The 22,885-nt window shown below is 40.4% G+C and overlaps 1 protein-coding gene across 5 annotated transcripts in view; it reads left to right on the forward strand.

Annotated features, from left to right (window-relative positions):
* Positions 1 to 5,192: 5,192 nt before the first annotated feature.
* The window catches only part of PAN3 (poly(A) specific ribonuclease subunit PAN3), a 150,600-nt gene continuing 132,907 nt past the window's right edge, over positions 5,193 to 22,885 (forward strand). Inside the window, exon 1 of one of the 5 annotated variants that reach the window (XM_056794726.1) lies at positions 5,193 to 6,197. In XM_056794726.1, coding sequence (XP_056650704.1) covers positions 5,708 to 6,197 — 490 coding nt within the window. In that variant the 5' untranslated portion in view covers positions 5,193 to 5,707. The remainder of the gene's footprint in view (positions 6,198 to 22,885) is intronic. The other 4 variants (XM_056794723.1, XM_007495259.3, XM_056794724.1 and 1 more) reach the window with 4 other exon arrangements.

Consider the following 22,885-nt stretch of genomic DNA (forward strand, 5'->3'; position numbering starts at 1 on the left):
TTTACTGTCAGTCTGTGAAGGGCTTTGAATGGCAGGTAAAGATATCTGAAGTTGACTTGTTAATTGGAAGATAGAAGTTTTTTCTTTTTCAAAGTAGAGGTGTGATAAGATCTTATCTATACACAAAGGAAATAATTATGGCAATGGTATGAATAATTGATTGAAGAGTATGGTGGTATGAAGGCCTATTGGGGATTACTGTAATAAAGACTAAAGTGGTAGTAGTGGGAATAGAAAGGAGTCATAGATGATATTGTGAGAGTAGCATCAAAAGAATTTGGCACCAAACTAGATATAAATGGTAAGGAAGTGGGAAGAATCAGAGAAAAAAAAAACCCAACAAGGTTTAGTATACATGGGGACTAGGTATGGTCTTCAATTCCATGACTTCTTTTTGTTCAAGTCTTTGTTAAAAATGATAAAATGGAGAGGGGCAAATGAGTCTTCTTTTAAAAGTTAAAATTGATCTAATAATTAGCATTTTTTGTAATATTTGACATTCAAGTAGCACTTTAATGTTGCTGAATACTTTATATACTTTCTCTTATTTGGATAGTGCCAATACTCAAACACGCTATCCATTATATATCATATATATTCACCTAACCTACCATCAAATCCATATTGCTCCATTTTGTTCCCATGGTGGCCAGAAGAATTTATCAAAGATTGTGGTGAAATGAAAATACACTCAGAGATGGTACTGACTCATTTCAAGCGGGAGTTATATACATGATTATAAGTATATATACATATATATATATACATGCATACAAACACATACATATACTGTGCTATTACTATCAAGACAAAGATGAATATGAAAGCGTTTCCCTCAGAGTTTATAATCTAGCCGAATATGTCATAAAGCAAATACAGATCTTAAAAACTGGAAAGGGTAATATCTGGAGAGGGATAATGTTTAGCACAGAGAGATGGAGTAGGCAGAGAAGGATTTATGGCAAATATAACATTGAAATTATAGTCAGTCAGTCTGTTTTAAGCATAGTCTGTGAAAATACATGGAGTCAGGAGAGGGTAGGTCCATAAAAAGCTAGTAATCCACTTTGGCTAGAACAGTGATGGTTGAACCTTTTAGAGACAGAGTGCCACTCCACTCCCCCCTCCCCCTCCCCCCTAAATGCCCTATCATAGAGAGAAAGCATTCCCATTGAGCTGCTGAACAGAGGGGAAGGTGAAGTGCAGAATGTCCTCCAGAGTAGAGAGGAGGGGAGTAACCCCAGCACTTAGCTCCCCATCAACTCTGCCACTGTGAGTTGCCCACCTTGCCCCCTGTGTGCTACCATTGGGCTGCTGGGTAGAGGGCCTGGGAATGTGAAAAAATGTCAACAGACAGTGGAGGAGAGGGATGTCCTCCAGAGTAGAGAGGAGGGGAGTAACCCCAGCACTTAGCTCCCCATCAACTCTACCACTGTGAGTTGCCCACCTTGCCCCCTGTGTGCTACCATTGGGCTGCTGGGTAGAGGGCCAGGGAATGTGAAAAAATGTCAACAGACAGTGGAGGAGAGGGAGGGAAGATGGCCAAGTGCCCACAGAACACTCTCCGTCCCATCTTTGGCATCCATGGCATAGGTTTCCCACCACTGGGCTAGAATGTAGAATAAGAAAAAATGTAAGTTATATAAAGTAGGAAAGGTAGAATAGGAGAAATAGTGTAAAGTGCCTTGAATGCAGGGCTATGGAGTTTGCATTTCAATCTATTGGAAGCCACTCAATCTTTCTGAGAAAGAAAATAGGGTTCAACACACTGGGAAGATAAATTTGGCAGCAGTGTTGTCAAACATATGCAATGGCTAATGGGTAACCACTGAATAATTTTGGGCAGGGAAGTGATATAGCAAGATCTACATAATAGGAAGTATATATAGTAAGGAAAGGGTGGATGGAGGGGGGGGGGACAAAAATTCCCTTCAAGGTTCAACTCTAATACCACCTGCCAAAAAGTTTTTTCTGTTATTTCCCTTTTTATACATTGTTCCACAAGCACCTTTCTCCTGCTTCATCACTTTAATTTGTATATATCTTATATGTACTTATATGTGAACATAAGATCTAAGATGTGACAAGGAATTCACTTTAAAAGACTGATATATATTAATTTAAGGTCGCCAAGGAATTCAGCTATGTAATTCCTAAATGAAAACTTAAGTCAGCAGTCAACCTTTTATAAAGTTTAATTACAAACAGGATGAAGAAAGGTATTAGAGATAGAGAGAGGGAGAGAGAAAAGGGAGAGAAGGGAATAGGGCTTAAATACCCCTTCTGTTTAGGCTGGGTCAAAAGGCCCAAGCCCTTAGATAGCTGGGGCAAAGAAAGGAGATCAGTCCCTATTACTTATGTGACCAAAATGGAGAAACAGTCTCCGGGGCCTCCACCTCCAGCTTCCTTCAGAGCAAGCTTCTCAGAGCACCTCTCCAACCACTCAGAGCCAAAACTCTCCAACCAACCACCCCTCAGTCCTCAGACCCCTCTCTCTTTAAGCAAACCATCCAAGTTCCCTCCCTCCATTCTCACATCTATCAATCACTGTCCATGTCTTCCCTGTGCCAATGGTGGCTCTAGCTTAACCCAGGACCGCCCAGAGGTCTGTGGCTTTGCACATGTCTGTTGAAGGTCATATTCTCAAATAATTAAATCTTGATCCTTTGTTACAGCCCTTCCTAAATCCTGTTACCCTGAGTAGGGTAGAGATTGGAATAATTAAATTTTGATCTATGCTGCAGCCCTCCCTAAATCCTGTTAGGACTGAGTAGGGTGGAGATTATAATTTCCAAGACCTGGTTCTGTCATTCCAAGTATCTCTATTGTATCAATTCTAAAATAAATCATGACTTAAAGAAATTCCTGTTCTGTGCTTAAGCATAGGTCAAAGCCCTTTCCATTGTTCAGCAAAAGGTTTCTGTCCTAAAGTAATCTTAAGAAGGGAGGAGGAGGAACCTCCCATGCCAATGGGTTTCACATTCCAATAGACTCATCAGTAAGAAATTTTCCAAGTATGAAATTTCCCAATGGTGAAATTTCCAACATTTATAAGTCTAAGAAATTTTAAGGTTTACAAAGATCATTGAGGAAAAGGGAATCCTATTTTTTATTTGTATCCCTATGGCCTAGCACAGTTCATGCTACATTGAGACACTTTAATACTTGTTGATTAATTAGTATCTCTTCATTTTACAGATGAGTAGCCAAGGGAAGTTGCAAGACTCGTATTTTAGGGGAAGAGGATGAAATCAAATTTGAACATGAGTTTCAGATGTGGCATCTAGATGAAGATGTCTCTCAAGCAACTTGAAATGCAGGGGCTAGAACTTAGGGGAGAGGTTGGATCAAAATTCGTATCTCCAGAGCTGAAAGGGAATTGAAGAGAATAGATTTTAAAGTCATAGAAGTGAGAACAGAAGCCCTGGAAGTAGATAAGATTACCTAGGTTAGAAGTCAAAGGGAGAGAAAGGAAGAGAATTAAGGACAGAACTTTAAGGGAAGTCTATACTCAAAAAATAGGAGATGTCCTAATTCATGAGATCAACAAGAACTGGGTCTGAGAGAAAGGAGAACCAGAAAAAAGTAGCATTATGAAAGCTATGGGTGGGGGGGAGGGTTGTAATCATGAAAGGGGGGAGAGTTAGGAATTAAATGGTACAGAAAAATAAAGGTAGATAAAGTCTCAGAAAAGGGCATTACATTTGGCAACTGGGTGATTGGTGACTAGATAACTCAGAACTGATCTACTTAAAAATCTGTTTTAGAATTTTCCTAGGAATTGACATCAAGTTCCTTGGTTCATAGTTCTCAAAATTGACCTTTATATAAACTGGGACACCTGATTGTTTTCTGCCACTTCTTTTGTTCTCTAGCATTTCTTAAAGATCACCAACAGTGGAATGTCTTCAAGTTCTTTTTATTAAGTTCCTCACCTGTTTAAGTGGGGATACTAATACTTACATTCCCTAAGTCATAGGGCTACTGGAAATGAAAGCTAGGCAGCCTAGGTGGTGCAGTCCTATCTCAAATTTAGCAGTGAACCTGGCCAAGTGACTTAAACTTTCTTCCTCAGTTTCTTCTACAAAACTGTAATAATAATAGCATCTATTGCATAGGGGTGCTATGAGGATTAAGTAAGATATGTAAAGTGTTTGCAAACCTTAATGTATAGTTGTTTAAAGTCTTAAATCTTAAAAACAAGACTTTTGGGACACCCTATATAAATGCTATTTGTTGTAAAAGGCTTTGTAGATGTGAACTTTTAATATTACCTTGAGATTTATTTGATTCGCTTGGGTCTGGTAATTTTACTATTTTACCATGAGAAACCATTTAATATTAAATTAAATCTGAAATGCCCCTCCCCCCACCCCCAAAGACTTAAAATTTTTGACAGAGAAAACCTGCATACCATTTCTCTCCCCATAACTGTATTGTCAAGGACAAAAAGGCCTATTTGCCTTGTTCTCCCAAAACCAGTAGGAGCTGGGAAACTATCTTTCAGAGGCAACTCTGAAAAAGCTGGGGTTGAAACAAGCACGGACTGGCAGTAGTTGGACCATGTTCAGCAATCGGGAGGCTTTGCAAGCCCCACAGACTTGGTGGAGAGGCCCCAGAGGACAATGACAATAATTCAGCGAGGGCCCCAGCCCAGCCGCCCAGGTGTGGCATTCGGCGAGGAGTTGGAATCTCACTGTCCCAGATTTGGCCCGAATCTGAAGACGACTGGGAAATGTCAGAGCTCCGGAGCTTTCAACACCTTTTGGCCCGGCAGAAAAGGAGGAGGCGAAGGAAAGCTTGAGGAACAGGCCTGGGGAGAGTGAAATCATTGTTTCTCCAGAGCTGGGGATTGGCCTTGCTCCCTGGCCTTAGTCCAGAGCTGCAGTCACAGGAAGGTTTTTTTTTTTTTTTTGCCTCTTCAATATAAAAGATGCAATCCGGTTTTTAAAATTAAACTTTTAAAAGAAGGCAGGAACATTTGCTGGGGGGAATTCCTACCCGGCATAGTTTTCTGAAACGCCCACTAAGAGAGAAACCATCGTAGCCTTCGCCAAATCGCGGGGCTCAAAAGGACCCCAGCTCCGCCGACCTGCCGGGATGCTTTCCTTCCCTCCCTACACCCCTCCCCCTCAACTGTCTTTCTGCTCGTCCCCAATACCCAGAAGCCACTGCGCTCCACCGCGCACGCGCAGCAGAGGCGGCCGCCTCAGGAAGAGGAAAATGGAATAAACAACTCCGAGAAGCGAGAGCGCGAGCGACAGAGTGAAGGCAGAATTTAAAAATAAACCGCCCTCCCCCCCACCCAACCCCACCTACCCTTCCCTTCCTCAACCTCACCGCTGCCGCCCTCTCTCCCCTTCTCTCCCCTTCCTGCAACTCTGCCCGGGCCCTCGCGCTGAAACTCGTGCGCCCGCCCCGACGTCCCGCGCGGCCCCTTTAAGAAAAGAGAGCGAGAGAGTGTGTGAGAGAGAGAATCCCAACTCTTTCCCCTCCCCTCCCCTCCTTTCTACCCCCATCTCCTCCCCCTCCCCTTTCCCCTCTCCCCTCCCCCCCTTCTCCCCGGGCGGCTCCGGCTCCCGCTGCGGGACAGACCCACCCGCCCGGGCTTTTCTCCGGCACGGGCTGTGCCTTTCCTCCCTCCCCCGTCTATGGTGGCGTCGGCGACTCCTCGGGCGGCAGCGGAAGGCGAGGCTGCGGCGTTGCCATGATCAGCGGCAGCGGCGGCCTCCCGCCCCCCCAGCCGTCCCCCTCTTCCTCCGCCGCCGCCTCCTCCACCTCTTCGGCTGCCGCGGCCGTGGTGGTGGCTCCGCCGGGGGTCGGCGGAGTTCCCAGCGTGGTCGGTGGGGCTGCGGCGGCCGCCGGCGTGAAGCTCAAGTACTGTCGCTACTACGCCAAGGACAAGACGTGTTTCTACGGGGAGGAGTGTCAGTTCCTGCATGAAGACCCAGTCGCCGGGGCAGTTCCAGGCCTCGGCCTCCATAGCAACAGCGTCCCCTTGGCCCTGGCCGGCGGCGGTGCCGCTACGCCAGGGCCTGCGGGGTACCCGCTCGGAGCGGGCCCCGGCGGCGGAGTGGGGCCGCCGCCGGGGCCCAAGAAGCCGGACATGGGGGGGCCTGGAGGAGGAGCAGGCGGCGCCGGAGGAGGAGCAGCAGCAGGCGGCGGAGGCGGGGGGCTGGACGGACCGCGGCTGACAAGTGAGTGCCAAATTCGGGGCGCCGGACTGGGGTGGGCTGGCCTAAGAGGCCTAGGACTGGACCGGACGGTATGAGGCCCTGCGGCCGCCGGCGCCCAGCTCCGGGGCCGCCCCCGCATCCTCTCCCGGGCGAGGCCTAGGTCCAGGGCCAGCCTCCCCACTTTCTTCTCACTGCGGGGGGACAACCGGAGAGGCTTAGGGTCCCGGAATAGGAGGAGGGAGCAAGGGGGAAGGGCGGCCGAGCCCGGAGTGCGAGAGACTGGGGAGTTTCCGGGGGTGTGGAAAGGGGTTGGGTTTGCAGGCACTTCTGGGGTGGGGGGGGAAGGATAGATGTTTTAAAGGAGCGTGAATATTGAGATTCCACTCTCTTGTAGGAGGGAGAGAAAGTTGGTTTTCAGCGGGAAACGGGGTGTTTAATTCCGTATTAGGAAGTGTTTGTGTGCTTTCTTTTGAGAAAATTAATTTGTGGGGAGACAGGAATTGTTATTAAGGGTGGGGATGAAATGACCCAGATTTTAACTTTCAGGGTGGGGATTCCCCAGCTTCTGCGCTCTTTCTATGATGTACCTTACTGATCTTGTTTATTAGTGAACTCTTTCATGACTGGCATCAGTTTTTCTACAACTTTTTATGCCACAGATGTGTCCCATAGCCACAAAGTGTTCTAATAGACACTTTGCACGTAGGATGCACCTAGCAAATTGGATGAAAGAATGTGGATGGTGTCAAGGTAGCAGAACTCTACTAAAAAAAACTAAAACCTGCTTTTTAGAAAACTGCTTCTAAAGTAAAAATGAGATGACGTATTAGAGTGACAGTTACTAAATCCTAATTTTTTTCTTAGTTTTGTTGTCATTAGCCTGAGTTCCTTGAGAGTAGGTACTGTTTTTACCCACTCTCTCCCCCCCCCCCCTTTTGGGGGGGTATTCTCAGCACTTAGCATAATGGTTGGCACATAGTAGGAACTTGATAAATGGTTGTTGACTTTCTTGTTGAGTTGTATATTTCTCAAACATAAAAACTGACACTTTTAGGTTTCCAAATAGATTTTTCAAGTCTCAAAATAATTCCCCAAGCAATCGAACATTGGTTATAGCTGAGTTTTTCCTTTAAATGAACTGGGATGCCATTTTCAGTATATCACAATTATTTTGTTTTGCTAAATAATTACCTCCCTCAAACTTTAAATTTTAAAGGCTTTCACTTTCTCTTAATGTAGTAGATTAGGTGCCTTGTAGGAAGTGTGCATATTTTTTCTGGCATAGTTTATCTGGTCTTCAAAACATGAGATAATTTATCCTTTTTCAAGATTTTAGGAAGTTAGTTTGCATATCCCTGTATACTTTTCTCTTATTGAAGTTGAGTTGCATTTGCAAGTAAAGACTTGTAAATTAGTAGTATTGATAAATTAGTGAAAAGGTAAAGCTTACTAATATAGTTTTATTATTTATAGTAAAAGAGAGGCAAGACTTCAGCCTCGTGGTTTAGTAAACCTGCAATTTTTGGCTGATGTCATTATGTCATTACAAGACCTTTTAATGCTTCATTATTTATTTACTTATAAGCCCTTATCTTCTAAGTCTTAGAATTGATATTGGTTCCAAGGCAAATGAATGTTAAGAACTAGGTAACTTGGAGGTAAGTGGCCCAAGTTCACAATTCAGAAGTGTTTGAGGTTAGATTTAAACCCAGGTCCCCACATCTCTGGGCCTTGCTCTCTATCCACTGAACTACCTAGCTGCCACCTTTGTAGACTTGATTACAGAAAGCCAACAACAGCAGCTATATTTAGCTCGGGATATGTTACAGGATATGGGACATTCAGGAGTTCACTGAGTTATATACTACTACTCAGTTTAAAATAGAGAAAAAAGTTTTAATATTCTAAGATATGTGTGACTGGGCACCAGTTTAACCTCTTAGAACCTGCTTTCTCAGCTGGTAATGGAAATAACATTATAGTCACAACTGTTTCACAGGGTTCTTGTAAGGAAAGTAATTTGCAAACTATAAAGTACTATCTTAATGGAAACCAAATGAAAATTTAAAATTTGTATCGAAGTTATTTAACAGTTTATACAAATTGATCCATATAGTTTTCTTTTTATGAAATTTTGTGCTCTTAACTTCCTATGTATTACCTATGACTTTGTTCTAATTGTTTTTTTGTATTCTCTTCCTGGCTATTAGTTCTTTTTCTGCTCCTGTTTATGGGTAGGGGTAAAAAAATAAAGCAGCTCCTAACTAGTTACAAGTTGCATCTTATTTCTGATCTTGGATAATCCATTTGAATCCAAGAAACATTTAGGGCTTGTTTTGTAGGTCCCAGTGTAGGCACTAGGAATGCCTATGAAAATGAAAAGGTCTCTGCCCTCAAGGAACTTATATTCTGCCTGGGGGATACATGTAAATATATAATTACTCACATGATGTATTTTTTTTTAACACTTTTACATTCTGTCTTAGAATCCCTCACTTCAAAGGCAGAAGAGAGGGAAAGGCTAGGCAATTGAGGTTAAGTAACTTTCCTAAGGTAACACTCCTAGAAAGTGTCTAAGGCTAAATTTGAACTCAGGACTCCCATCAGGCCTGGCTCTTTAGCCATTGAGCTATGTAGATTCTCTTATACATGATAACTTGAGAATGAAGAGAGCACTAATAACTAGTGGAAATAGGCTGTTCTGTTATAAACTGAACCTTGAAAGAAGCTCAGAATTCCTAGGGGCAGAGAGATGAAGAGGTAACACATAATCCAGGCATGGGTAGGAGCCTATGTAGTAGCAAAGACAGTGAGAAATGTAATTCCTTATAGATCTTGAAAGATTTAAGGAGCCAGATTATGAAGAGCTTTAAATGCCAAGCCTATAGTTTTGCATTTTATCTTAGAGGCTGTAGGGAACCATGAACCTTTTTGAGTAGGGGAGTGACATCAGATTTGCTTTAGGAAGATTATTTTAGCAGAATTTTGAAGGATGAATTGGAGAGTATTACTGATGAGCAGCTCAGAGGCCAATTTTGAGTCTGTTATAATAGTCCAGTCCAGCAGTTCTTAAACTTTTTGGTCATGGGATTCCTTACACTGAAAAATCTAAAGAGCTTTTTTTGTTTACATGGGGTTACATCTGTCAATATTTACTCTATTAGAAATTAAAAACTAAGCTTTATTAGAAAAATAATTTTGTTTTAGAAGACCTTTGAACGCCTCTTTTGGACTCCTACTTGTCCTAGTATCATAATTTGAGAATTGCTCACCTAGGCAAAAGGTACTAAGGGCTGCAGTTAAGGCAGTAGACAAGTAAGTTGAGAAAAGGGTGCATTTGCATTGTAGTAGAGGTAGAATTAATAAGACTTGGCAATTGATTGACTATGGGAGGGTCAAGAGGAAGTAGAGATATCACATGATGTGAATTAGGGACACCTTAGCAGAAACAGTCTGGGAAGTCATGAGGTTTATTTTGGGGGGTGGGGATGGGATAAACTCCCTTTTGGACATATTCTGATTTTGAGATGACTGGGCATTTTGTTACAAAAACTATCAGTTGGTGATGTAGCCCTGGACCTCAGGTGAAATATTAGAGCTAAATATGTTAATCTGGAAGTCGTTGGCACAGAGCTGGATAACTGAACCCACAAGAGTTGATTATATCATGAAGAGGAGAAAAGAGTGTAGGACAAAGCTTTCAGGACACCTCACAGGGTTTTGTGATGTGGTTGATAGTCAAAGGTGACTGGGAAAGAGGGAACAGTTTAGAGATAGCACATACAGGAAGGAAAGAGTAACCAGGAAAAGGAAATTGTGAGCTCTTTCAGATATAGCCAAGAAGTTTGGAAAATTGCACAGAGAAAAGGCTCTCGGAAATACCATTTAAGAGATACTTGGTAACCTAGGAGGGCAAACAGTTGTATTCAATAGTGAAGTTGGAAACTGTTACTAGGAAGTTGAGAAGAAAACAGGAAATGAAATGAAATTTGGCTAATAGGAAGGGTGATAGCTTGAGGGGATGTTGATGTCATGTGAAAGTTTTATGAGAAGGGAGAGAGCCCTAAATGCTATTGTAGATCAAGCTATACCAACTTTCTATGTATTGGCTCAGGGAAGGAGTCAAGTCATACAAAGAGATTGAAGATTAGACAGTATGAGGTAGGGATGACCAAAGGGGCAAGAATCCTAGATTTTAGTTCTAAAGCTGAAAATATCTGAAACCAAGTCCCCTCAGTTAACAAATGAGGAAACTGGGGCCCTAGGTGGTTGTGACTTGCTAAAGTCATATAGATTGTAAGCATTTGAGATGGGATTTGAATCTAGGGCCTCTGACTGTGGCACCAGTGCTCTTTAGCTATAATGTGACTCAGAGAGTGGACCTTGGCAAGAGGAAGAAGGGCCAGGCTACCTTTTCATCAGAGACTGGATTAAAGAAGAGAGTGGGAGATAATGTAGGTTTTTGAAGTAGACTTTTCAGTCTCTTCTTATCCCCTGTTCAAACATACGCAGAAATTTCTCATCCTTTAAAAAGCAAACAAACCTTGCCTTTATCTTATCATACCTTCAGGCTCTTATTCTGTGACTTTTCTTACACAGCCAAAATCCTAGAAGATGTCTCTACTTCTTGGCAACACTTTCTCACCTCCCACTGTCTTTTCACCACTTTGCAATCAGGCTTCTGTCTCTACCACTTAAATGAAACTGATCTCTTCAAGGTCACTAATGATCTCTTTATTGCCAAATTATATAGCCTTTTCTTACTCATTCTTTTCAATAGCTATGAACCCCAACAGTTGTCACTCCAAACTTCTGGATATTCTTACTTCTTTGCATTTTCTGACTACTGACTACTTTCTGACTACTTTATTAATGGTTCTATTTTTTTTTTTAACTTGTCTGAACAAGCTTTCTCAGTCTTCGAAGGAATCTGGTCTGGTCTGGGTGTGCTGCCCCCATCTCTTGCCCATGTTCAGTTACCATCTTTATGTAGAAGATGACCCAGTCCTTTCTCTGCCAAGTTCCATTTCCCTATTTCCAACTGCCTGCTAGACATCTGCAACTGCAATCGCCTCAGATATATACCCCCAAAAGAACTTTGCTCCTAAACTTTCTAGCTTCCCTTTCCGTTGAAGCTGTCACCATCCTTGCAGATACCTGATTTTGAAACCTAGGAGTCATCTATTACTCTTCACTCTCACTTATAGCTAGCCAATTGGTAAGATTTGACAATACCACTTCCTCAACATCTTGTTTATCTGTCCCTTTCTACTCAAAACACATCCTAGAATAGGTCCTATAACATCCCACCAGGACTATTGGAGTAGCTTCCTAATTGATTTCTGCCTCCTTTCTTCTTTCTGCTATCCTCTTCACTCTTGTCTTCCTGCCAAGCTGTCTTCTTGTTCCTTGTATAACATTTCATCTCTTGCCTCTGTGGCTTTGTGACTGTTTCTCATGCCTAGAATATTTTCTTTATTACCCTCTGCCTCTTCAAGTATCTTAGTTCAAATGCTGCTTTCTTCAGAAGTTCTTTTTTTAAAAGAGGTTTAAAGCTAAAGATTTTTTTATTGGTGTCTTTTGTCTTTATAACACCTTCATTTCTAAATTATATTCTGTCCCTTTCCAGTGATCCATCCCTTATAATAAAGAATTAACAAAGAAAGTGGGAAAATGCAGTTCAGCAAAACCAACCAAAACAATAACCAGGGTTGACTGTATAAAACTGTAGCACATCCTTCCTATGTTCCTATGCAAATCTCTTTCACAAGCGACCTTTTCCCCCCCACTCCCCCAAGAAGGGAAGGAATTGCATTAAAAAATTTTTAGCAATGGGTAAACTTTATGTTCTTCATAATTATAGTGTTTAAAGGGGGCATTTTGTTCTTTTCATTTACATTGATAAAATCTCTGTGTATATTTTCCTGTTTCTGTTTACTTAACTATGCATTATTAGTTTGTATAAGTGAGTCTTTGCTTTTTTCAGTTATTGATTTTGTTATTTCTGATGGCATAGCAATATTTCCTTAATTCATGTGTCTTAGCAGTTCTCAACTGATGGACATTTTGTTTCCAGTTCTTTGATACCACAAAAAGTGCTGTTAAAAATATTTTGATACATATGGGACTTTTTTGTATTGGTGGGCACAGCTTCTCTCTTTCTCCCATGCTAAACATTGACAATTTCTATCTTTTTTCATCTTGCCAATTTGTTGGAATCCCAAGTATGTGACATAATAAGAGAAACTTAGATCAATATGGATGTGAAGAGGAGAGATGGGTACTGAAACTATAATGTGATACAATTTTCTTTTAAGTTCTAATAATTTTAATCCGTATGGTTTAAGATATCATTGAAGTCTGATTTATATACATTTTGTAAATGTGCTAGTTGCATATTGCATTCATGAGAATTTTTAAAAATATATAAATTTGACATCATTGCATTACTGTAATTACTATTAGAGAAAAGTTCTTTGTAAACTGTAAAAGTGTGCTATTCCCATTACAAGATAAAATTGTTCACTTCTAAGTTTATATTTTTAAGTCAAATGTGTATAATATTTCTTTAGCACTTGACATTTGGAGAAATTCTTCTTAAAGTTTTAATAGCATTAAAAAAAACCTACCTTGAGTATTGCCTTTATTTTACAAGTGAGACAACTGAGGTACAAAAGAAGCTGGATTTTTGCTTAGCATCACATCTATTCAATATTAGACTTGAGAGAAGATATTTTAATCTGTCATCGAACTGTATTATTTTTTCTTTCCCCTTGGTTTTTATGTATGTTTTTCCATTTTCATATTTATTGGTTAATGGACAAATGGTGTTCTAAAATGCACGAAGGTGGGAGGGTTGCAGGCTAAGGTAAAAGAATAACTGGTTTTACACTTTATTTGGAACATGGACTCTGTGAAGGAGAGTAGTTTGAAATAAGACTAGTAAGGGGATCAGCTAATAGGAGGACCTGGGTTCAAATATGGCCTCAGAGACAACTGTGTGACCTTGGACAAGTCACAGAATTCAGTTTACCTAGCCCTCGACCTTTCTGTCTTAGAGTTGTTACTAAGATGGAAAGTAAAGGTTTAAAAAAAAAGCAAAAGAAATAAGACTAGAAAAGTAAGTTAATGTCAGATGATATAGGGAACAGAAGCTTGAATGCTTGTCCCAAATCTAATCTTTAATAGCACGGATTATTACTAAGAGTGGACCTAGAATTTGGATCCATGCTCTCTTGATTCCCAATCCAGTATTCTTTCCATTAAAACATTCCTCTCCTTTCTTCTTAGGCACCTAAAACTCAATATAGAGGAAGGACAAGCAACAAGCATTTATGAAGTATTTCCTGTGTGCCAGGCACTATGCTAAATACTTTATAGATATTATTTCATTTGAGCAGAACTTAATGCATTTTTTCTACACCCACCCTCTCCCTCCCCCCCCCCCCCCCCCATTTCCAGTTTCCCTTTTCTGTTAAGGATATGACCACTTTCTTTAGCCACTCAGGTTTGCAATCTTGGGAGTCAACTTTGAATACTTCCTTTTTCATATTTTTCATTTTCAATTATCAAATTTTATTGATTCTATCTCCAGATAATTTGAACATCTTTTCCTTTTTCTGTCACAGCTACCACTCTAGCTCAGATCTTTACCGACTATGCATTACAGTGGTTTCTTAATTGTTCTACCTACTTCTAAGTCTCCTTTTCATTTCCCAGCACCCTTTCTGAAGCTCCAGTGACTTAGTTGTCTGGAGGATAAAATGCAAATACACATTGCATTTGAAGCCCTTTTGTACTCTTGGCTTCTACTCTATTCTAGGTTTATTACACATTTCTTTCCTTCTCACTGTAGCCACATTAACCTGTTTGCAATTCCCTTTACACAATGTTTCATCTTTTATCTTTGCATGGACTGTCCTAGCATGTACTTCTTCATTACTGTTACTTCTTAGAAACTCTAGCTTCCTTCAAGATTCAACCAAGGCCACCTATATGAAATATATTCTGATCCCTGGAATTTGCTAATGGGTCTTCCTCTGCTCCCATATTAATTTTGTTTTGCTTATTTGCATTCATGTTGTTTTCCTCCATTGGAATGTAAGCTCCTTGGGGACAAGTACTTCTGTATTCCTATACCTGGCACAAGAAATATTTAATAAATTCTTGTAAATGAACATGAATGATGTGGAAATCAGAAGTCAAATGCAAATATCCATACTGTGGGATGCTTGATATTTACCTATAGGTGAAATTAATTTATGGGTGGAGCATCTAGTCATGTAGTTTTTTAAATTCTAAAATTTTTTTATGAATTAATTTAGACTATTTTTCCATGGTTACATGATTCATGTTCTTTCCCTCCCTTCGCCACACAATTCGACTGGGTTTTACATGTATTGTTGTTCAAAACCTATTTACATATTGTTAATATTTGCAATAGAGTGATCATTTGAAGTAAAAATCCCCAATCATATCCCTTTCAAACCATGTGATCAGTCATATGGTTTTCTTCTGTGTTTCTACTCCCACAGTTTTTGCTCTGACTGTGGATAGCGTTCTTTCTCATAAGTCCTTTGGGATTGTCCTGGATCATTGATGCATTACTTCTAGTAAAGAAGTCCTTTATATTCGATTGTACCACAGTGTATCAGTCTCTGTGTTCAGTTTTCTCCTGGTTCTTCTCCTTTCACTCTGCATCAATTCCTGGAGGTTATTCCAGTTCATATGGAATTCCTCCAGTTCATTATTTCTTTGAGCACAATAGTATTCCATCACCAACATATACCACAGTTTTTTTAGCTATTCCCCAATTGATGGACAACTCCCCATTTTCCAGTTTTTTGCCACTACAAAGAGCATGACTATGAACATTTTTGTACAAATATTTTTCCTATTATTTCTTTGGGGTACAAACCCAGTGTGCTTTGGTTGGATCAAAGGGCAGGCAACCTTTTAAATCTCTTTGGGCATAGTTCCAAATTGCCTTCTAGAATGGTTGGATCAATTCACATATCCACCTGAAGTATATTAGTGTCCCAATTTTGCCACAACCCCTCCAAAATTTATTATTTTCTTTTACTGTCTGTCATGTTAGTCTACCTCAGAGTTGTTTTGATTTGCATTTCTGATTATAAAAGATTTAGAACACTTTTTCATGTGCTTATTAATAGTTTTGATTTCTTTATCTGAAAATTGCCTATTCATGTCCCTTGCCCATTTATTGATTGGGGAATGGCTTGCTTCTTGTACAATTGATTTAGCTCCTTATAAATTTGAATGATTAGAACTTTGTCAGAAGTTTTTATTATAAAGATTTTTTCTCCAATTTGTTGCTTCCCTTCTAATTTTGGTTGCATTGGTTTTGTTTGTACAAACCCTTTTTAATTTAAGGTAATCAAAATTATTTATTTTACATTTTGTAATTTTTTCCAACTCTTGTTTGGTCTTAACATTTTTCCCAAAGATTTGACAAATATACTATTCTATGTTCACCTAATTTACTTATAGTTTCCTTCTTTATATTCAAGTCATTCACCCATTCTGAATTTATCTTGGTATAGGATGTGAGATGCTGATCTAAACCTAATCTCTCCCTTACTGTTTTACAATTTTCCCAGCAGTTTTTGTCAAATAGTGGGTTCTTGTTCCAAAAGCTGGGATCTTTGGGTTTATTGTATACTATCTTGCTGAGGACATGTACCTCCCTTCTATCACTTAGTACCATATTGTTTTGATGACCATTACTTTATAATAAAGTTTAAGATCTGGTACTGCTAGGCCCCCATCTTTCACGTTTTGCTTTTTTTCATTGATCTTTTGCTTTTCCAAATGAACTTTGTTATATTTTTTTCTAATTCTATAAAATTTTTCTTGATAGTTTGATAGGTATGGCACTGAATAAGTGAATTAATTTGGGTAGGATTGTAATTTTTAAAATATTAGCTCATCCTACCCATGAGCAATTAATGTTTTTCCAATTTTTTAAATCTAGTTTTAATTGTGGGAAATGTTTTGTAGTTGTGTTTATATAATTCCTGTGTTTGTTTTGGCAAATGGATTCCTAAGTATTTTATATTCTCAAGGCTGATTTTAAGTGGGATTTCTCTTTCTAATTTTTTTTTTTTAATTTAATTAAAAAACAATAAAAACCCTTACCTTCAGTCTTAGAATCAGTACTGGGTATTGGTTCTAAGGCAGAAGAGTAGTAAGGGCTAGGTAATGGAGATTAAGTGACTTGCCCAGGGTCACACACCTAGGAAGTTTCTGAGGCTAGATTGAACCCAAGACCTCCCATCTCTAGGTCTGACTCTCAATTCACTGAGCCACCCAGCTGCCCACTCTCTTTCTAATTCTTGCTGCCGAGTTGTATAGAAAATATATAGGAATGCTGATGATTTATGTGGGTTTATTTTGTATCCTGCAACTTTGCTAAAGTTGTTGATTATTTCCTCTAGCTTTTTAATTGATTCTCTAGGATTCTTTAAGTAGACCATGTAAAAGGGAATTTATTCTCTTTGAATTTAAACTTGTGAAAGGGAATCTTTTATTCTCTTTGCCTAGTTGGAGCTAACACTTTAGTTAACAATAATTTAAATATCCCTACCTTTTGATTAAATCAACAAAAGCTTGAACTAGATGGAAGAGCTCACAAACTACTTAGTGAATTCATACCTTCAGAAACTCAATCAGCCAGGAATCTGTGAACCTTTTTGATTATGAGAACTTAACCTTCAGAAGGTGAGAAGTAGACAAATTAACCTTCAGAAGGTGAGAAGTTGATCCCACAGACACTGCTCCCTGGGCAGTGCTAGACAATTTGGAAATTGTGATTGGTCCCTGTGAAGAGGGGAGGAGACAAGAAACCACTATAAAAAGACTCTGAATTTCTGAGGCTAGGGGAGTCAACTCCAAGAAGGAAGTCAATTTCAAGAAGAAGGTTGGTTCAAGGAAGAAAGTTGGTCTCAAGTATCACCTTCAGCTCAAGTCATTGTCTTGACCTGCCTCTTAGAAGGAATTTGGGTGAGTGGTTAGCTGGCTTTCCCTTCCTGTCTTCTGGAGATTTTAATTCTGGTTGAAGGTCAACAAGCCCTAGCTGAGTCAAGCACCAGAGCAATATTTAGTTTAGATAGGCTAATGTCTTCTCTACCCTTTTATATTTCTCTGCTTTCACTCTTCCCACCTCTTTTGTAAATAAAAGCTATTAAAGTCATTTTGACTTTGAGCAAGAATACTTTGAATTGGCAACCACAACTATTATTTATAATCTTCATATATTTTAGTCAAACCATTAAAATTTAATTCTTACAACCATCAATATCATCTGCAAAGAGTGATAGTTTAGTCTCTCACTGCCTACTTTAATCCTTTTAATTTCTTTTTCTTCTCTAATTGCTACTGCTTGCATTTCTAGTACAATGTTAAATAATAGAGGTTATAATGGGCATCCTTGTTTCACTCCTGATCTTATTGAGAAGGCTTCTAATTTATCCCCACTGCAGATGATGCTTGCTGATGGCTTTAAATGTATACTGTTTATAGTAAGGGCCAGAATGTAAGGGGTAAAAATAAAAGGGTTGGACTAAATTTATCAGAGTGTGGTCACCAGGAATTAATTAATTCCAAATGATTTTTTAGCAATTTATTTGTAAAATATAGAAAGAGGGCAAAGTAAGAAATCTAGCTTAACGAGCTAGACTATTTGCTCAAGCCCTGGCTTTACTCCAGCAGGGCCCCAGAAGCCCTACACGGAGGGCCTAGGGGTCAATTAAATAAGGATTTTAGCCACGAGGCCTCCTCCAAGACAGGGACCCCTCTGGAGGCCTGTACCTGTCAGAACAAATCAGGGAAAGGAGTCAGCCTTTTTCACTCACCCAAGTGGTAGTCCTCAGAGAAGTAGTCCTTAACCAGACTGCCTCAAAGGTCAAGTTGAAGGCAAAAGACTCTTCACAGGAAGTTCTTGGCATTTTTAAAGAACCTTCCTTTGGGTCACTTCCTGTGCTTTTCTTCCATTTTACGTGGACCAATTACAGCTAAAGTTTTGCTTAGGACTGTGGGTTCTGAGTTTGACACTTCCTTCAGACACTGAGGAGCTATGTGACCTAGGGCAAGTCATTTAACTTTTAGGAGTATCTATTTTCTCATCTGTGAAAATGGTATAGTAATAGAATACCTCAGGGTTGTTGGGAGCCTCAAACAAGATAATATATGTAAAGCAAATTTTAAATCACCCTATAAATGTGAGTTGAAATCATCATATTCACCAGATAAAAAATAAATCCTAGTTAGGCACAATTTGAATAGTTTTATGTATATTCTGAGAAGAAAGACTGATTTTCATTCAGTAGCCTTCAATTTTAATACTCGTAGTAGAATAGAAATTTGGTTATACTGTGGGACTTTTAGGAAAAGAGAAGCACAATATAATGTCAAAATCTGAAAAAAGATTTCACTGACATATATATATAATAGCTATTCAAAAAAAGATTTTTGTGCTTATGTGAAATACTGTGCTTGATGCTGATGGAGATAAAACAAAGATAAATATGACATTGTCCCTATTCTCAAAGAGTTTATGATATAGTTTTGGTGATATATACAACAAAGATCTTATATATCTAGTATTTCTAATAACAGTTTCTCGTAATATATTGATTCATTCAACTATAGTTAGGAGGAGACTTGACAGAAATGTTATATTCCTAAATCAAATCATTTTTCGATTATTTACTCCTGTGTACTCTAAGCAGATCTCTTAAGATTATATATTTACCTACTGAGAAATCATTGATTTAACCACTCTTCCCTAAAAATAAACCCCAAACATTCCAGTAAGACTTTATTTATATTATACAAGCTTGTAGTAGTAGTCTCTCGGTGACCGAGAATGACTATTGTCTTTGTGCATTGTCATCTATTGATGTACACTCATGTGGCTTTGAAGTCCAGAGCCTGAGGCGCAAAGTTTGTGGCACATGTGGCATGGGACGCCAGTTGTTACGGGAGGAGCGGCTGTGGCCTGGTGTCGGCATTCACACGCAGCGGCAAGATGTCGATGTCGTTCATCTTCAAAGGTGGTGGCGGCATGGTTAATGTGGGTACGCCAGCTGCTTCTGACAGAGGCAGTGAGTTCTAGTTGCTTTGGTGTAATGGCAGCCCACTTCAAGTTGGACTTTAGCTGATCCTTGAATCTTTTCTTTGGTCGACCTTGTTTCCTGAGTCCAGCTGACAGTTCACCATAGGATACCTGTCTTGGTATTTGCTGTGGGTCCATGCGGATGACGTGTCCAGACCATCGTAGCTGGGTTTTGAGGGCTATTACTTCGATGCTGGAGAAGTTGACTCTGTTGAGGATTTCCTGATTGGTGATTCGGTCCTGCCATTGGATCCTCATGATTGACCGGAGAGATCATTGGTGGAATTGTTCCAACTGCTTCATGTGCTTCCGGTACAATGTCCATGTCTCGCAACCATACAGGAGCTAGCTGAGGATCACTGCGTTATACACTTTGAGCTTCGTCGCAGTGCTTACACTGCTGTGTTGGAGGACTTTGGAGTGCAGCAGAGTGCCTGGCTGGCCTTTTGGATCCTGGCATTAATCTCGTGGTCTAGGGACTCCTCGTTGGCAATGGTGCTGCCCCAGGTACTTGAAAGTGTTGACGTTAGAAAGCTGCGTGCTATCTATTGTAATGCATGGCTGGTTAGTTGGCCTCCCTGGTGCAGGTTGAAACAGCACCTCTGTTTTGCTGAGGCTGATAGTCAGGCCAAACAGTTTTGTTGCAGTGGAGAATCTGTCCACAATGGTTTGAAGATGATTTTCTTGGTGGGCCATGAGAGCACAGTCATCTGCAAAGAGAGCTTCCAGGATGAGTCTCTCTGTTGTCTTTGTTTTTGCAGTCAGGCGGCGAAGGTCGAATAGTGAGCCATCCAGTTGGTATTTGATGTAGACGCCCAGGTCTAGATCCATCACAGCATGTTGTAATACTTGGGTGAAGTATAGGTTGAATAGCACCAGAGCAAGTATGCAGCCTTGTTTCACGCCATTGGAGATGTTGAAGCGGTTGGAAGTCTCTCCACCAGATAGGACTTCCCCTGTCATGTCGACATGAAAGAGCTGGATCAGTTTGACGAATTTTTCTGGGCAACTGAGCTTACTGAGGATCACCCACAATGCGTCCCTGTTCACTGTGTCGAACGCCTTTGTCAGGTCTGTGAAGACAATGTAGAGACTCAGGTTCTGCTCAAGACATTTTTCCTGCATTTGCCTCACCGTGAAGACCATATCAATGGTGCTGCGATCTGGTCAGAAGCCACATTATGATTCAGGCAGGTTCTGCTCTGAAACAGATGACAGGAGTCTGTTGAGTATAACACGGGCGAGGATCTTTCCGGCAGTGGAGAGTAGTGAGATGCCTCTGTAGTTGTCACAGGTTGTTCGTGAGCCTTTGTTCTTGTATAAGGCTATGATGGAGGCATCTCTGAGTTCTGGGGGCATGTCTTCCTCTTTCCATATGCTGGTCAGCACTATGTGGAATGCCTGGAGCGCCTTTCCATTTAAGGCCTTGTACACCTCGGTTGGGATCCCGTCTTTACCGGGTGCCTTCCCTGCACTCATTTGTTTAATGGCTTTTTGGACTTCCTCTATTGAAGGAAGGACGCCAAGTTGTTCAATGGTGGGGTTTTGGGGGATCTGGTCAAGGGCGCTTTGGTCGACTGAAGAGGGTCGGTTGAGAAGCTGACTGAAATGTTCTTTCCACCTGTTGCTGATGCCTTTTTTATCTTTTATGAGAGTGTCACCTTCAGAGGATAGCAAGGGAGTAGTGGTGGGTTTTAATGGCCCATAGACCGTCTTGAGGGCACTGAAAAATTGTTTGTAGTTTTTTGTATCAGCAAAGCACTGGATTTCTTCTGCCTTTTTTTCCCCACCATCGGTCTTGCATCTTCCTGATCTCATGCTGCGCTGTGGCTTGGAGAGACTTGAATCTGTCCTTTTTAGGAGCAGAGTTTGGGTTATTTTGCCATAAAGCCATAAAGGCTTTGTTCTTTTTGCGCAATAGATCTTCAATAGCAGTGTTGTTCTCGTAGAACCAGTCCTGGTGGTTGCATTGTTTTGGGCCTAGGACTGCCTTTGATGTTTCCTTCACTGCGTCTCTGAACTGGTTCCATTTCTCGGTTGAGCTCCCAGTGAGTGGTCCCTTGGCAGAGAGCTTGTTGTCTAGGCAGGACTGGAATGTTTGCAAATAAGATGGATCTCTAAGACGACTCATGTTGTAAAATGCGTGAACTGTCTGGGCGTGCTTTGGATGACGAGACACAATGCACATTTGAAGAGTCGCTCTAACCAATCAGTGGTCTGTCCAGCATTCAACTCCTCTCATGGCTCTGGTGATCTTTACATCCCGGATGTCTCACTGGTGTACAATGATGTATAGTCAATGAGATGCCACTGTTTTGATCGTGGATGCATCCACGTTGTTTTATATTTGTTTGCCATTCTGAACACAGTGTTCGTGATGGTGAGTTCGAACTCTGAGCATTTGCTGAGTAGCAGTAGGCCATTGTTGTTCATTTTGCCCATACTGTGTTTGCCGAGCACTCCTTTCCATCTTTCATGGTCCTGGCCAAAGCGGGCGTTGAAGTCTCCCAGTAGTATCAGCTTGTCATTTGTTGCTTCCCTTCTAATTTTGGTTGCATTGGTTTTGTTTCTACAAAACCTTTTTAATTTAATGTAATCAAAATTATTTATTTTACATTTTGTAATTTTTTCTAGCTCTTGCTTGGTCTTTCCCATAGATCTGACAAGTACATTATTCTGTCTTTAACTAATTTACTTATATTTTCCTTTTTCAAGTCATTCACCCAATCTGAGTTTATCTTGTAGGGTGTGAGATACTGATCTAAACCTAATCTCTCCCATACTGTTTTCCAATTTTCCCAGCAGTTTTTGTCAAATAGTGGATTTTTGTCCCCAAAGCTAGGATCTTTGGGTGTATCATAGACTGTCTTGGTTAGGTCACTTAACCCATGTCTTGAATGTGGTTTTCCTATTAAAAATAGATATTTCTTTCTTTTTTTTTTAAACCCTTACCTTCCGTTTTGGAGTCAATACTGTGTATTGGCTCCCAGGCAGAAGAGCAGTAAGGGCTAGGCAATGAGAGTTAAGTGACTTGCCCAGGGTCACCCAGCTGGGAAGTGTCTGAGGTCAGATTTGAACTTAGGACCCCCCATCTCTACGTCTGGCTCTCAATCCACTGAGCCACCCAGCTGCCCCCTAAAAATAGATATTTCTTATTTAACAATTTGTTCTTCAGAGCTAGGTATTTAAGAAGCAATATATTGTAATGCAGATTGCCTTGGATTCTGTGGAAAGGAAAACTGAATCAAACTTTTGGTTTTTCTAGGACCTCTTTTTATTCTTAGCTTGGACTAATTGTGCCTTTAAACAGCAGCCACGAACTGTGTGTCCTAATTTCCTGCATAGGAAACATTTGGGTACATTACTACTTTGATTGTTTTGTGTATAATTTTTTGTGGGCCTGTATGATTGCAGAGTGGCTAGATTTTTTATTTCCTCAATTTCTTTTTGTTTAATTGTGCTATTTGCCTCCTTGGTTTTAAGCTCTTTTATTATGTCATCCTTTTCATTTTGGATTTCCTTATGACTTGTGAATATTTACGTTGAAGTTTTTCTTAAATCTTCCAGACTTAGT

Source organism: Monodelphis domestica, chromosome 4 (assembly GCF_027887165.1).
Source record: "Monodelphis domestica isolate mMonDom1 chromosome 4, mMonDom1.pri, whole genome shotgun sequence".
Lineage (NCBI taxonomy): Eukaryota > Metazoa > Chordata > Mammalia > Didelphimorphia > Didelphidae > Monodelphis > Monodelphis domestica.